At 37.2% G+C, this 15,148-nt stretch overlaps 1 protein-coding gene across 2 annotated transcripts in view; it reads right to left on the bottom strand.

Annotated features, from left to right (window-relative positions):
- Window positions 1-1,181: 1,181 nt before the first annotated feature.
- Window positions 1,182-15,148, bottom strand: part of NPEPPS (aminopeptidase puromycin sensitive) — a 96,235-nt gene continuing 82,268 nt past the window's right edge. For both annotated transcript variants that reach the window (XM_059997559.1, XM_069540081.1), the window contains 8 exons: window positions 14,567-14,701; window positions 13,094-13,313; window positions 8,951-9,093; window positions 7,755-7,811; window positions 4,817-4,924; window positions 4,173-4,328; window positions 3,855-3,902; window positions 1,182-1,602 (listed from right to left, as the gene is read on the bottom strand). In XM_059997559.1, coding sequence (XP_059853542.1) covers window positions 1,450-1,602; window positions 3,855-3,902; window positions 4,173-4,328; window positions 4,817-4,924; window positions 7,755-7,811; window positions 8,951-9,093; window positions 13,094-13,313; window positions 14,567-14,701 — 1,020 coding nt within the window. In that variant the 3' untranslated portion in view covers window positions 1,182-1,449. The remainder of the gene's footprint in view (window positions 1,603-3,854; window positions 3,903-4,172; window positions 4,329-4,816; window positions 4,925-7,754; window positions 7,812-8,950; window positions 9,094-13,093; window positions 13,314-14,566; window positions 14,702-15,148) is intronic.

Genomic DNA, 15,148 nt, shown 5'->3' with positions numbered 1-15,148 from the left:
CTATGGTAGTAAAACTTCTCATAATCCTACTGAATGATAGGAAAGGTTTTAGTTGCTTATCAGAGAGAATAAAGGACATCAGGACATCAATTTCACATTGACATTTTTATTAACGCCAACTGTTTTTTAATTATTTTTTTTAAAACAATAGCACAAAAATGTTTCAAGGAAGCAGTCTCACAATCTGATGACCTTCTGAAATACAGTTAAGCCACACCAAATATGAATTCCTGTTAATAACACACAAAAATATTTTTTTTTAAGAAAAAGAAAAGAAAAAAGGTAGGGAAAGAGGAAAGGAATGAGATTTAGACTTAAAATGTACTGGATTAGGTTGGTGAGGCTTGTTAGTAGGATACACTGTGGAAGCAGAGTGGCACACACAGGCTTATAGTCTTTGTTGTTTTTAAAACCAGTTACCACTAATATATAGGCCCTGCAGCAGTTACCAATGACTTCTTACATGCCCAAAATGAACCAGAAGAAGCCAGTGTTGATACTGTCATAAAGAGATTCAACAGTTGGCCTGTCAGACAACTAAGACCATTTTCAGCAGAGTAACTCCTTCAGAAAGGCCTGGATGAAAACCTTTCATTTCTATTGTCTCACCTATATGCATTTCAGGGTTCTTAAAAGTCATCTTAAAAAAGAAAGAAAAAAATAATGTATATCAGTTTCTCTTATTTAATGTGGCTATAAAAGATGTTTCCTTATTATTTCTTTATCTCTAAGAAGGACACCGGGGTGGTGGGTTGGGGATGGAACTAGGGGAGGAAAAAACCCAGACCAGGATAGGTTTTTTTTTTAAACTTTTTTTTTTTTTTTTTTTTGCCAAGGGGTCACACAGAAGGGAAAGCAAGGAGGAAAACTACAATCCTTGGTTCAGATTGAGTTATGCAGGAAAATATATCTTCCTGATCAGTCCCCATGCCAAAAAAAAAAAAAAAAAAACCCACTTGAAATTATGCACAGACTCTATGTATACCAGCTATCAGCCTTTCATGTTTAACATCCCCAGCAATGGACACTACCCTTGGTTTGTAGGCTGCTTGTAGAACCCATTTCACAAAAATCCTCTTTACCCAGAAGCCTCTAGTTTCCTTTTGGTAGGTTATAAAAACAGAACATCTGTCATTAACAGGAGAGTGTTAAATACTTTTAACCACTGACAAGGCTTCAGGAAGTTTCACAGTTTCGTTATGCTCTATTTTATTACTATCATATTTACATTTTTTTTATTTTTTATTTTTTTTGCTGAATTGCTGATTTTCCTTTTTCAATAGAATTTAATTCTGGAGTGTGAGCAGGAACCAGTTAACTACATTCAATGTCCAACCCCCACTGGCTTGAAAGAAGACTCCAAATTCTTGGCATATGAATCAGCTGTTCGGTCGCTCCACCTTATCCCTGCATGAAGCAGCAGAACCGCAGTGGCGGCATGCTCCGGGTTCATGCTGTGGGTGGTGAGGCCTTTCGCTGAAGGAGGTACTGGTGGATGCTCTCAGCATCACGCTTTAGCCAAGCAGCATTCAGCAGGATATTTTCACAACACTGCTGGATGGTACGCTCAGCTGAAGGAGCTGGGTGACTCTCGAAGAAAGCCTGGTATAAAACAACCCAGAATGTAGGATCATTACCAGCAATAGTAAGAAGCTAATATCACAGGCTCTGAAAAAATACCCACTGCCTATAAAGGGTTCATAAGCTTCACTCATGAAAATTTACCACTGCCACCTCCAGGCTAAAAGAAAACAAGCAGCTCCTTGTACCTGCCTACAGGAATTCTCCTCCAAATATATTATATGCTTACAACCTAATCAAAAGTTAACAGTTAAGAGACAGAACCTTCGGCCTTTCTTTTAAGTTCATTGTCCAACCAGCAAAAGAAAGTAAAAAAGAACTGGTATCAAGGACTTACTCTGTTCCAGGCCCCCTGTGTTAGTTACTTCATGTAAATGACAATCTTATCACTTCATTTTACAGATGAAACTGGCTCACAGGGGTTAAAAAACCTACTTGAAGTCTAGGTTTTGGAATCAGACTTGGGACTTGATCTAGGCTCCATCATGTACTATCCTGTGACTGAGTAAATTAACTGCTCTAAGTATGTTTTCTCATCTATGAGAAAATATTTACTCCAGAAGATTAAAGAGACAACCCATATAAACAGCATAATACTTGGCACAGAGTAGTTAAGGACTCAACACATTTTGGCTGCTTCAAATAAAGATTAATTTGTAAGGGTTGATAAAATTAAGAAGCTTAAATTGCTTCTATATCCTAATAATTTAAAATTTTATAGACTCGCATTTTTCACACAGTAAAACTACTTCAGTTTCTTGTAATTATCACAATGCTTATTGATTAAACGCTGAATAAATCATTTTCTAATGAAGTACACCTGGTTCCATAGAAAATACCAACTAGCAAAAGGACACGGGTCTTTCCTTTGAGCTAGTCATCACCACAGGTATACAAGAGAGAATGACTAATTCATCAGATTAAGTCTAGACCTTTTAGAAATCAAACTTTATTTACATGGATGACAATGGCTCCTGCTCCAAGGCTCCTATCACAGTTGGGTTCTTAGGGCCTGAGTAAGATACAAGACTTCCTCTCATTTCACTTTGAGAAGCAGCACCACTATTTACATACCAGAAACCTGGGAATTATCCTTGACTCTTCGTTCTTCCTCCCCAGATACGTTCACAACACAGAGAAGCCACTCAGTAAATACTGGTTGAATTAAAGATTAACAAAATCAAGCCCCTGAATTTCTTTCTTACTCCATCTTCTCCAAGCTACTAAATCATTTTTGCTTGGAGAGTTAGCTTCCCGACATCTTCTCTTCTCCTTTCCAAATTATGCATTCTCCACACTGCGGCCAGAGTGAAATTTTTATCATATAAACAAAGGAGTGACTTGATCTGGTCTGTAAGCCATTCAAGGGCTTCCCATTCTTAGGAAAAGCTTAATATGGCCTACAAGGCCCTCCTCGGTCTGGCCTCTACCTACTTTACCAGGCTTAGCTTAACCAGTGCCCTCCCCTCAAACTAATTATACATATTTCTCCTTCAGAGTATTTATTACCTTTACAATAAAGTAATTATTAACACAATACAATACGCAATGTAAACTAAATGAATCTTATTTCTAACAATGGATCATAAAGTGAATCAAACATTATAGCTCTCAGAATTTCCAAATTCACACCTGATAACCCCCTTGCTTTCAAGAATGAAGGTGGAAGTGACACTTAAGAAATACTTTGCAATTAAATGCAATGAAAGGCTTACAGTTAAGATTTTCCTAATCAGTGTAGATTTGTCCTCCAAACGCTGAACTCTGCCACTAAACTGATTATCAGTCTTTCTAAGAGCTAAGAGGAGAGTCCCTACATAGTCATCTTGTCTCATTGTGCCTACAAAAGACCTGTGAAGGTTTTAGAAAAGGAAAAAGAACTAATATCAAGGACCTACTATGTTCCAGGCCCCCTGTGTTACTTAATCTAAATGACAATCTTAACACCTCATCTTATGGATGAGGAGCCGGGCTCACAGAGGTTAAAAAACTTGTTTGAAGTTACACAGCTAACAAGGGGCAGAGCACAGATTATTTATACCCAGGTCGACTGATGTCAAGTTCCACATTCTTTCAACCACGCTTCAATGCCCCAAAGATGATTCCAACTCTAAATTCTTCAAGCATTAAAGATACAACCTAACCTGTCTTTCTCCAAGCAAGAACATGGAGACCCTAAAGTACAACATTACCCCAACACTCTATCATTACAATTGGGTTAGTGTTTTTACTTACTGGATTGAAAAGTGAAAAGTAAACAGTCCTTTCCTTACCTTAACTTCTCCAGCCATTTTATCAACTGCAAATCCCTCAACTGATAGCTGAAAAAAAAATGGTTTATAAATAGTAAGAACAACTAAGAGTTTAGGAACAAACTTCCATTTACCATAAAAACAAATCATTCCATTCTTTCCCAACTTCAGTTTATTCTAGAGGGTACAGGATGGGTTATGGAGAAACTCTTTAGTAAAGCTAATAACTACTTAAGGAAACTCTTAAAAGGCAAAGGCCATAATCTATGGGTCTAGTGAATCATGGATGTTTCTCAATAATACCCATGATAAGCAAGCTACTCAAAAATTTTCACCTACCTTTATTAGTCTAGATATTAAGAATCCTCCCTGGTATCGATTATAAAGTTCTTCCCAGTTGTCTTTTATGAATTTCCAAGCAGCCTTCCTTCCATGCTTACTGCCTCCAGCCACTCCACCAATTACTGATACAGTGTCCTGTGGACGTACCTCTTCCTAAAAAAAAGAAGAGAACTAAAAGTCTACCATATCCAGAACATCATCTGCTGCCAGAAAGGGCAAATGCTGTTGAGGTATACCCAAGTAATCCCCCTGAAGACACTTATTGTTTTAGGAATAACTTGCACCAGAAGCTTCTAACAAAGAGGAGAATGTTTAACCTAAAGATCAGCCAAATTGAGAATGAAGCACTGGGATGGGTACAAACAGGCTGCTCAATAGATACCTGCTCTAGGGTAAAGAAAGGAAGAGACAGAAAGTAGGCACAGGGATGTGTCAGCTTTCCAGTTTATTTCCTCTCCCAACTATTCTGATTCTCACCACTAGAGGGAGATACAGTGATTAGTAACAAAAGCTTATTCCAGTCCTCCAAGAATGAGGGAGCCTTTAGTCTAGGGTTAAGGCAGAGAATACTGAATCAAGGACACTTGCTACAGATCAGTGGGTAACAATTCCCTCTAAAAGCAGTTTTCATGGTAACTTACTGAAAGTGCAAACGTGAGGACTTTTTGAATCAATTCAGGTGAAAGAGTAGCCCCAAGGACTCTTTCAATCCGGTTTTTCTCTTCCTGCATATCTGCTTGTTTGTGAAGCTATAGTGAAAAAATACAGATAGAGATAATTAACTTCTCCCCCATTAAGGTGAAACTTTTGCTCTACATTCTCATTGGCTAAGACTGCAGGATATGAAATTAACAAAAGAATATTTTTCAAGATGTTTGGGCACTAAATTTGTCGTGTGCCCCTATAGTAAGACACTAGGTGCAAGTGCTTACTGTATGAATAGCTTGTCATCAGTTCTAAGCAGTTCAACATCAAGATCTAAGGGGTCAACCTGTCATGACCAAATTCTTTACTCATTGATGTCTGACTAATGTTCTACGTTAGATGAGCAAAATAATAATTACTAATACCACTTCAATTTATAATATTTTTCACTATTTACAATAGTGAAAAATATAAGATGCATTATTGAAAGTAATATTTTAAGAATGTCTGATGACATAAACATGCTCTTGATATATTAAATGAAAGAAGAGAGACAAAGCAAAATGATTCTAAATTTTTAAAAAGTTAATGTGAAGGGGAAAAAACACTTGAAAACATATCAAAATATTAACAATAATAATGGTCTCTGATCAGTGGGATCATCACATTTTTTAACTGCAAAAGCAGCACATGCTGAATGAAGAATATTAAGAAAACAGAAAAGCATAAAGAAAAAACAAATCAGGAATAAGATCATATTATACATGCTATATTTGTCATGTTTTAAAAATTACAGGTAAGTTCTGTTTTCTTCTTTATACTTTTCTAGTCTCTAAATCTTCCATAGTGAGTATACCAAAATCTTTTTTCATAATTAGAAACAAAATATTATTATATATTTTTTAAAATTAGAACTACAAATGTATATGAGATACTTCTCTAGGACAACTTAATTTATAGACTCTCTTGACCTTTTTTCCCCTCTGAAGATTTAACACTGACCAGTGTCTGGAGACCCCATCACAGCTCCCAGTTTCCTCTTCCTTTCCTTTGGACTCTTTTGAGCAGCAGTGTAGTAAAATAGATAGGAGGTCAGAAGACCTGGGTTCTAGTCCCAGTTTTGCCTCTAACTAGCTGTGTGATCTTGACTAAGTCCTTAACCTCTCCGGGTCTCAGTTTCCCCATCTGTAAAATGAGTGGGGTGGACAGATGATTTCTAAGGTCCTTTTCAGCTCTAATACTCAAGGTCTGAACTCTGGCTTTTAGGAAGCATTCCCCACCCCACCCCCTGGAGAACCTGTTACAGGAGTCCACTAGATGGCATCATAACACCACATTTCAAATACACTTTGAATTAAAGTTATTTATCCTGCTTCATTATTCCTAAATTACCAACAGAAAACTGTCTTCCTCATCTCTCATCAACTGGTTTCTTTCTTTTTTTTAAATTTATTTTACTGAAGTATAGTTGATTTACATTGTTGTGCTAGTTTCTGATGTACAGCAAGTGATTCAGTTATACATACATAATAATAGTTTGCATTTGCTAATCTCAAACTCCCAATCCATCCCTCTGCAACCTCCCCTGACTGGTTTCTTGAAGAACCCTGACTCTGCCTTCATTAGAGCTTTCCATAGTAAAGCTGAATCACTGTGAGCTCCCTTGTGTTAGATGCAAACATTTATTAAATAAACATACTAGTATAAATTGTTAAAAATATGCCATGACATGAAAATGTCTCAGTACCTCTCATGAAAATTTCGGAACCCCTATTTTTCCCACACCTTTATGGAATAGACAAAAAATACCAAGTACTTCATTTCATATGCAAAGAAATACATGATTTATAGTGCATAGGTTCACAGAATATTAAGAATGAGAAGGGACCTTAATGTCATTTAGTTGAAAGGTAAACCCGAAGTATATTTTTTTATGTTATTAGAAAGGAAATCCTTATACAAGATAGGTAGTTAAAGCAATACAGTTTGAGATGTAGTTTCTTAAATAAAGTTTATAATACATATTTTTTAAAACATTCTAATCATTTAAATAGGATTTGTTTAGAACTAAAATACTAGAAATTAGATTTGCAATTCTGATCCACTTGGGATAAGAAAAGTATTCTGATTAAGGGTAGAAGTATTAAAGCACATCCCATTCCTATCCTGTTTGTCTCCCTAAGTGCAGATCATTTAATGAATGGGTCTGATAGATGATTTGGGTATTTAGGCACATTTTGCACATTTTATTTAATGGTAATAAGTAGAATCAGCTCTCTCCACCTCTAATGCAACCAGATTGTCAAGTTATTTCTTAGACTAATAACTGCATGGACAAGGACTGGAGATAGCACTTGTTCCACAGCATTAGGACTTTCAAACAGATCACTGCCATTATAAGGACATGGAAAGTTTTACCTATATTTTTCTAAGTCGGAGTTTAATTATATGCCAACCACCCTGGGACTACAGAGGCTGTGAAAGCAAGTGAATTAATTTCCTGTCCATTCATAAGAGGCACTGGCATAGACCAAACCCTTGAGACACCTAATCATCTATCCCTTTTCTAAGCACAGAAACAAACCTTTTGTATAAAATGGGCAGAACCCCAAGTAAATTTGCATTGATGGGAAAAGTTTTAAGAACTTGACTTTTTAATCAAAATTAACATTTCGGTATTAAGATTTAAGATGCATAAATTCGTGAGTAAAAAAAAAAGTGAAAAAATTAGATGACTTTTGGCACTTGTATTGGTAGTACAGATAAACAGATATTATATATTTCTCTCACAGTTTCCTAATATTTGCATGTCTACAGTATGCATATCAGCATGTATTTCTTTTGCCAGGACTTTTTTTTAACCGCTCAAGCTCATACTCTATGTCAATTCAACTTAAAAAGCAGAAAGTGGGAGCCCTTTCTAAATTTACTCACCTTCAGCATAATGTCTAAGGTAGTGCCATCACCATGCTTCAAAACAGTCAGATAGACCTACAAGAGAATACAGGAACAAAAAAGAAGGCATCTGATTAAATGTATCTTGTTCCAAATATTCTAACGTTAAGAAAAGACAGAAAGCAAGTCAAAAAAAATTGTGTGGATATTACATATTAATACAAATTGTGGCAAGGATCTAAGAGCCCACATGAACAACCAGAAAGGTAGATGGCAGGTAGTAAGTAACAGCAGAACACATCAGTCTTTCAGGAGAATGTGCACGGACAGTCAATCACCTTTCAGTACCCTAGTGCAGACTGAGAAGCTTCACATCAATGAGAAGCTGCCTACAGACCTCATAAGTGGTGTATATTTAAAGAATCAGGAGGGACTTCCCTGGTCACAGTGGTTAAGAATCTGCCTGCCAACGGAGGGGACATGAGTTCGATCCCTGGTCTGGGAAGATCCCACATGCTGCAGAGCAACTAAGCCTGTGCACCACAACTACTGAGCCTATGCTCTAGAGCCCACGAGTCACAACTACTGAGCCCATGCACCACAACTACTAAGCCTGTGCGCCTAGAGCCCATGCTCCGCAACAAGAGAAGCCACCACAATGAGAAGCCCGCGCACCATAACAAAGAGTAATCCCAGCTCGCCGCAGCTAGAGAAAGCCCATGTAAAGCCAAAAAAAAAAAAAAAAAAAATTGTAATAAAATATCTTAAAACAATAAAAGAATCAGGGGACTTCCCTGGTGGTCCAGTGGTAAAGAATCCACCTTGCAATGCAGGAGACGCAGGTTAGATGCCTGTGTGCCACAACTACTGAGCTCGCGTGCATCAACGAAGGAGCCAGTCTGCTGCAAACTAGAGCCCACGTGTTCTGGAGCCCCTGTGCCACAACTAGAGAGAGAAAACCCACATGCCACAACTAGAGAGAAGCCTGAGTGCTGCAATGAAGAGACTGTGTGCCTCAGTGAAGATCCCGTATGCCGCAAGTAAGACTCAACACAGCCAAAAAGTAAAAAAAAATAAGAAAAAATAAATAAATAAAGGAAAAAAATAAAGAAAAGAATCAGACATGATTTGTGAGTCAATACGTAGGTCATTTTTGGTTACTATTAAATACATTCCACACTACACAGAATGATGAAGTCACCTAGAAATCAAGGTACTTTATTATGAAAACCTACCGGACTCCTCAAATCAGCGGAGAGAATCTGTTTCCCTTCCACATGGTCCTTAAACCGACGACGGGCTTCTTCTAACGTTGCCTTATGTCCTGCCTTCCCTAGTTTTCCCAGAACCAAGCCCCTCAGGAGTGCATCGAGATGACCTGATTGAGAAGTAAAAGAGATATAGAACTACTTAAAAAGCTTATTTTTACAAATACGCCACCTAGATATCTTATAATTGTGTTATACCGTGTCTACAGTCTTGAACAAACAAAATCAATTACCTTAGTACTCTAGAGAACACTTGATTTAAATTTATCAAATAAGAATGAAATGAAGTGCTTAACACACTAGACAAGCAAATATGATGCCTCTGTCTATAGTTACAATGCCAACTTGATTTACTAAATGTTCACTCCATCTAGGTAATTACACTAATAAGAATTATGTGTGAAAGGAACAGACTTAGATTATGCAATTTTGACCCAAGATTTAGAGAAAGGTCACATATAGAACTAGTATGCTGGGTACATTGAAATCTTAGATTTTTAAAATCAGAATCTGATAGATTACTCCAAAGATATGCAGATGGCCAATAAGCTATCACTGGCCATTAGGGAAATGCAAATCAAAATCACAAGATACCACTTCACACCAATTAGGATGGCTAGAATAAAAGAGACAATAACAAGTGTTGGCAAGGATGGGGAGAAATTAGAAACCTCATACATTGCTGGTAGGAATGTAAAATGGTGTGGCCACTTTGAAAAACAGTCCAGCAATTCCTCAAAAGGTTAAACACAGAGTTACCGTATGACCCAGCAATTCCACTCTTCAGTATATACCCAAGAGAAATGAAAGTATTTGTCTATACAAAAACTTGTATACATATGTTCATAACAGTATTCCTAACAGTCAAAAAGTAGAAACAATCCAAACATACATAAACTGATAAATGAACAAAGAAAATGTGGTATATCCATATAATACAATGGAATATTATTTGACTATAAAAGGAAATGAAGTACTGATACATGCTACAACATGGATGAACCTTGAAAACATACTAAATGAAAGAAGCCAAATATAAAAGGCCACACAGGGTATGATTCCATTTATATGAAATGCCAGAACAGACAAATCCATGAGACAGCAGATTAGTGGCTGCCTGGGACTGAGTTGCCAGGGAATACAGAGTGACTGCCAATGGGTATGGAGTTTCTTTTGAGGGTAAAGAAATTGTTCTGGAATTAGATAGTGCTGGTGGTTGTACAACACTGTGAAAAAAGACTGAATTGTATATTTAAAAGAGTGCATTTTGTGGTATATTGATTATACCTCAAAAAAAAATAGTTAACCTAGCATACAAACTGATGGACTGCAACAGCACAATGGACAAATAAATTGTGGTATATTCATACAATGAAATAGCACTCAGCGATAAAAAGGATGTATCTCTAGAACATTATACTGAGTGAGACAAACCAGATAAAAGAATAGACTATATAATATGATTCCATTTATATAAAGTTCTAGCAGAGACCATATTAATCTAGGGTGAAAGAAGTCAGAATAGTGTTTGCCTGCAAGGGATGTGAGGGTTGGTGGGGTGGGTAGAGTGGCAGGGACTGGGAAGTGGCCTGAGGGCAACCTCCTGTGGTGATGGAGATGTTGTATGCATTTGTCAAGTCACTGAATTGAACATGCACAATTTGCCATATTTAAATAGTAACTCCATGAAAAATACATTTAAGAAAACCATAAGAAATCAATAGATAACACGATGCTAGTGAAGGTTCTTATAAGAACCAATTTATAATTCTGGTGCTGATTTGCTGTGTTGATACAGGCAATATTTTTATTATTTTGCTATGTTTGATTCTTCCATCTGCAAAGCTGGGAAACTAATGACATTCTCCCTATTTCAAAAAGGTATTTTTTAGCCCCCAAAGTTTCACATATTATCATCATGAAAGAAAGTGCAACATCCACCAATTTACCTGCATCTGTGTCCATATACTTCCTGTCTTGTTCTTATGGATCTGCTGTATTCCTACCTAAAGCCAACTCCTCCACTTGTGCAATGGATCCTGACTCCTCTCGATTATTCAGCCATCACTCCAGCAATTACCTCTCTTTCACATCATGAATTTTTCTATTACTGCATCATTTTCATCAGCACAAAAACATAAAGTCTCCCACTTTAAAAAAAAAAAAAGCCCCCTTGACCTCACATCTCTCTCCAGATTATCCCCTTTTATCTGATCCTCTTTTTAGCAAAACTCCTTTAAAAAGTTGTCTAAAAGTGCTGTCTCCTTTTCCTCTCTTCCCTTTCTGGTGTTGTTCATCACCACGCCACAGAACTTGGCCAATGCAATCATCAGTTCTTCATCATTCTGCCTGACTTAGAGCAGCATTTGTCACAGACGATCACTTCTCCCTCTCTACTGCTTCTTTAAGGCTTCTGGGACACTCCTCTCCCTCCTGTCTCTCCTACCTTATTGTCCAGTCAATCTCCCTTGCTGATTCCTCCTCTTCTACCCAATCTCTAAATCTTGGACTGACCATGCCCTCATCCAATCTTATGGCTGTAAATACCATCTATGCGTTAAATGTATCTATTCAGCCTGGACCTCTAGCCATGGGACTCCCCACTTGGATGTCTAAAAGGACCTCACATTTAAGATGTCCAAAACCAAACTGCTGATTCCCTTTTGTACCCAAATCTGCTTCTACAGCAGTCTTCCCCGTCCCTGTATATGGTAACTTCACTCTTTCAGTTCTTCAGGCCAAAATTTGATGACTCCCCTCTTTCTCTCCACCACACAGGCCACCACCAAGTATTTTCAGTTCTACCTTCAAAACATACCCAGAATTTACTACCTACAAGTGCTACCTGCAACCAGCACCTAACTGGATTACTGAAATAGCTTTCTAACTTGTCTCCCTGCTTCCTCTTTTGCCTCCCCTGCTACAGTCTGTTCTTCACACAGCTGAGTAAATAAGTCATGTTCCTCTGCTTTAAACTCTCAAATGAGTTGCTCATACCACTAAATGTGAAAGTCCCACGGGTTCTATAGGAGCTGATATGCTTCCACCCTCCTCTCTCCCTCAGTTTCTCTGTCCTGACTTTACCAGCCTCCTTGTTATTCCTTGAACATCTAAGCATGCCTCTGCCTCAGGTCTTTTGTACTTGCTGTTTCCTGTTTGGACCATTTTCCCACTAGATATCCTCACAGGTCTCTCCTACAGGTTTCTGCTTACGCTCAAATATCACCTCACTAGTTTTCCTGCATTTTCCTGTCCACTCTCCATAAAACAGTGGCTTACTACTCCTTTTACTCCTGATCTACCTTACCTAACTTTATTTTTCTTCACGATACTTGCTGCCACCTAAAATATTATCTATTGAACTGTTTGCTGTGTCTTCCACTAGAATGTAAGCCACACAGGGTGATTTTTTGTTCACTGTTATACCACCATCTCCTAGTACGGTACCTGGCATTTACTGGGTACATAAATATTTGTTGAATCAATAAAAGAAAGACATAGAGCTCTAGATAATTGTTACTATTGTTCTTATTGTAAAAGACTGCCAGAATAAGAAGGGCAGGAGGAAATACCACCTTCAGTTATTAGCATATAGTAGAAAATAATTATATTTAAAGCCCTGTAATCACTATTCCCAACATTTAAATGACAGCAAAAGAGTAAATACAGGATTACAGAAATAAAGAGGACAGGATACATGTAGAAAGCAAATAACTCCTTTAATTCAGAAAACTGGCCCCTGTGTCTCTCAACACCTTTTCAAGCTGTACATAAGGTGCCTGGTATTTATGGTAAAATAATAAATAAAATAATCCAGAATGCCCTTTAGCTTTTCTTTACTAAAAATGGGCCTTTGGAACTTTGTGAAAGACTTCTATTTCCACCATTTGCTCTGTGCATATATCATATTTAGCAACAAATACACATAGCCACCACTGTTTTTATGTAACTTCACCAGGAGGCTTAAAAGTCCTAAGTCTTACTAGTTAGCTGAATACACAGTAACATCCAGCAGACACAAAGATGATGCTATTGTTATTGTTAACCACAGCTGAGTAAAAAAAGGACCAATTTCTGATCAATTCTTTCCCCATTCAGTACATCCATTACCTTCTCCAGGCTTGGGGTCCCAGCCCAGTCTCTCCCCTATAGGTGAAAAGACATCTTTCACAAACTCCTGGATTTCCTCATAGAAGTCTGTGTGGGACAAGAGAGTTGAGAGAATCCCCAGGTTACAGCTCAGGTCGCTCCATACAGTATAATTGGGCTCATTCACAAAAGCCTCCATGACTTTTAGAACCTCTACAGTGCTAATGATTCCAGCTCGAGCCTGGGATAGGAAAAAACATAAATTAATCTAGTCTTCAAACAAAAGCAAAACAAAAAACACAAGCATGTATTTTTGGCATTATCTTCTGCTAGTTAGCCATCCCTTAAGGAAGAGACTAGACTATATAAGCTCAGACTACTACAGAATTTTATAAAATAAAAACTGTATTATGACACTATTCCTTACTTTTTTGCTATTTATAGAAGAGCCACTTTAAAAAATTGCTAGAATTCCACCAATTTAGAAAAAGAAAGAAAACAGTTAACGTCCTATTTCTATTCAGTTTCCGGGGTCTTGGCATTGTTTTTTATTTTGAAAATTTTCATACTTTCAGAAAAGTTGCAAAAACAGTTGGGGCTTTGGTTTTTGACAGAGGCGCTTTCAAAACTAGACCTGCAAACTATGTCAACGTCAGCCTGTCCTTTACTCATTTCTAAAAGAAGGCAAACTGGAAGGCACTACAAATTCAGTCCTTTCAGAACTGACTAACAGAGTTAGGAAAAAGAACTTCTGTTACAGCAGCCAACTGCACAAACACACCACTCTCCTGGGACAGGTCTCTCTCAGCAATGAAATCAGCAGATGTGAGGTTTTGTGCATCAATGCTAATCTGTGTTTATACAAAGGAGGAATCCAAAACCAGTTACTGCAGAGGGGAATGAAAATTTCAAGTCCAATTAAAGGAACACTAGGAGGAATCTGACAATTTTATCACAGAGACATCTAGAAATTATCTAACTTATGTTTTGGGGTCATAAAGATAATACTACTAATTGCTCCTTAAAATTTTTTCTGGAACAAAGCTAAATATAAATATAATTCTAAAGCTAATGGGATATTATAATTTGAATAGTAAGGAAATGTTAAAAAATTCTACTAGACTTTCCCTGCAAAGTATAACCACTATTTTAGAAAAATATAAATCACTCTGAATTATTTTTAAAAACTACATAAGTAGAGAAATTTCTTCAAGGTTCGTATCTATGTGTGTTGAAAAGAATTTTTGCCTTACAAAGGATAGTTTAAGTATAGTTGCAAAAAGCTGGCTTAGGAGTAATAAAATGAGATTTGTTTGTGGTAAATTATATAGGTTCAATCTTGTCATGTTAATTAATAATTAGTCATTTGCTTTGGTACTAAAGGCATTCAACCTTCAGGAAGAACTATATTCTTCTAGTTATGTTGCAGTCAGGCACTCCAGGAAAAACAAAATCCTTTAATCAGCAAAATCCATCATACTACTGGAGGCTCACCAAAGAGAAGAGGTCATTCTGTAATCCAAGTCGATCCACAGGGGGCAGAGAAAGGTCACGAATGCCTGGTAATAAACTTTCCAGCATGGCTGAGCTGTATTGGGTCCGATAAAACCCAACTGTTCCCAGGTTTAACTGAAAAGATATACAACAGGTATTATTAAGGAGCTGCATTTATTTTTTAAATCAATTTTTTGTAGGTATGAAAGAAGTTCTAGTTTTAGTATATCTGGAGGAAAAACAACAAAGATCATTTATGCTAACAGACAAATTATTAAAATGAAACAACATATAAAGATAGTAATCAGTTGTCAAAGATGAATACAGAGGCAAAAGAAAACAGAAACTTGGCATAGTGGGAGGCAAAGTGAGCGACAGTGAAAAGAACATGGCTGAAAAGGAGGATATAATGCGGCTAAGTTTCTATTTCTAATTTCAGTGAATGGTTTTCAGTTTACAGAAAACATTTACTACAAAATAAAAATACTTGGACAATAAAATCTCTGAGGAAGACTAAACCTTTACAAATACTGATCTAATGAGCCCAGAGCCTCAATAGAATAAAAACTGTCAGGTCCTAGA

Source organism: Delphinus delphis, chromosome 19 (assembly GCF_949987515.2).
Source record: "Delphinus delphis chromosome 19, mDelDel1.2, whole genome shotgun sequence".
Classification (NCBI taxonomy): Eukaryota; Metazoa; Chordata; class Mammalia; order Artiodactyla; family Delphinidae; genus Delphinus; species Delphinus delphis.
The sequence above is the reverse complement of the archived record's forward strand: the minus strand, read 5'-3'. Positions and strand labels throughout refer to the sequence as shown.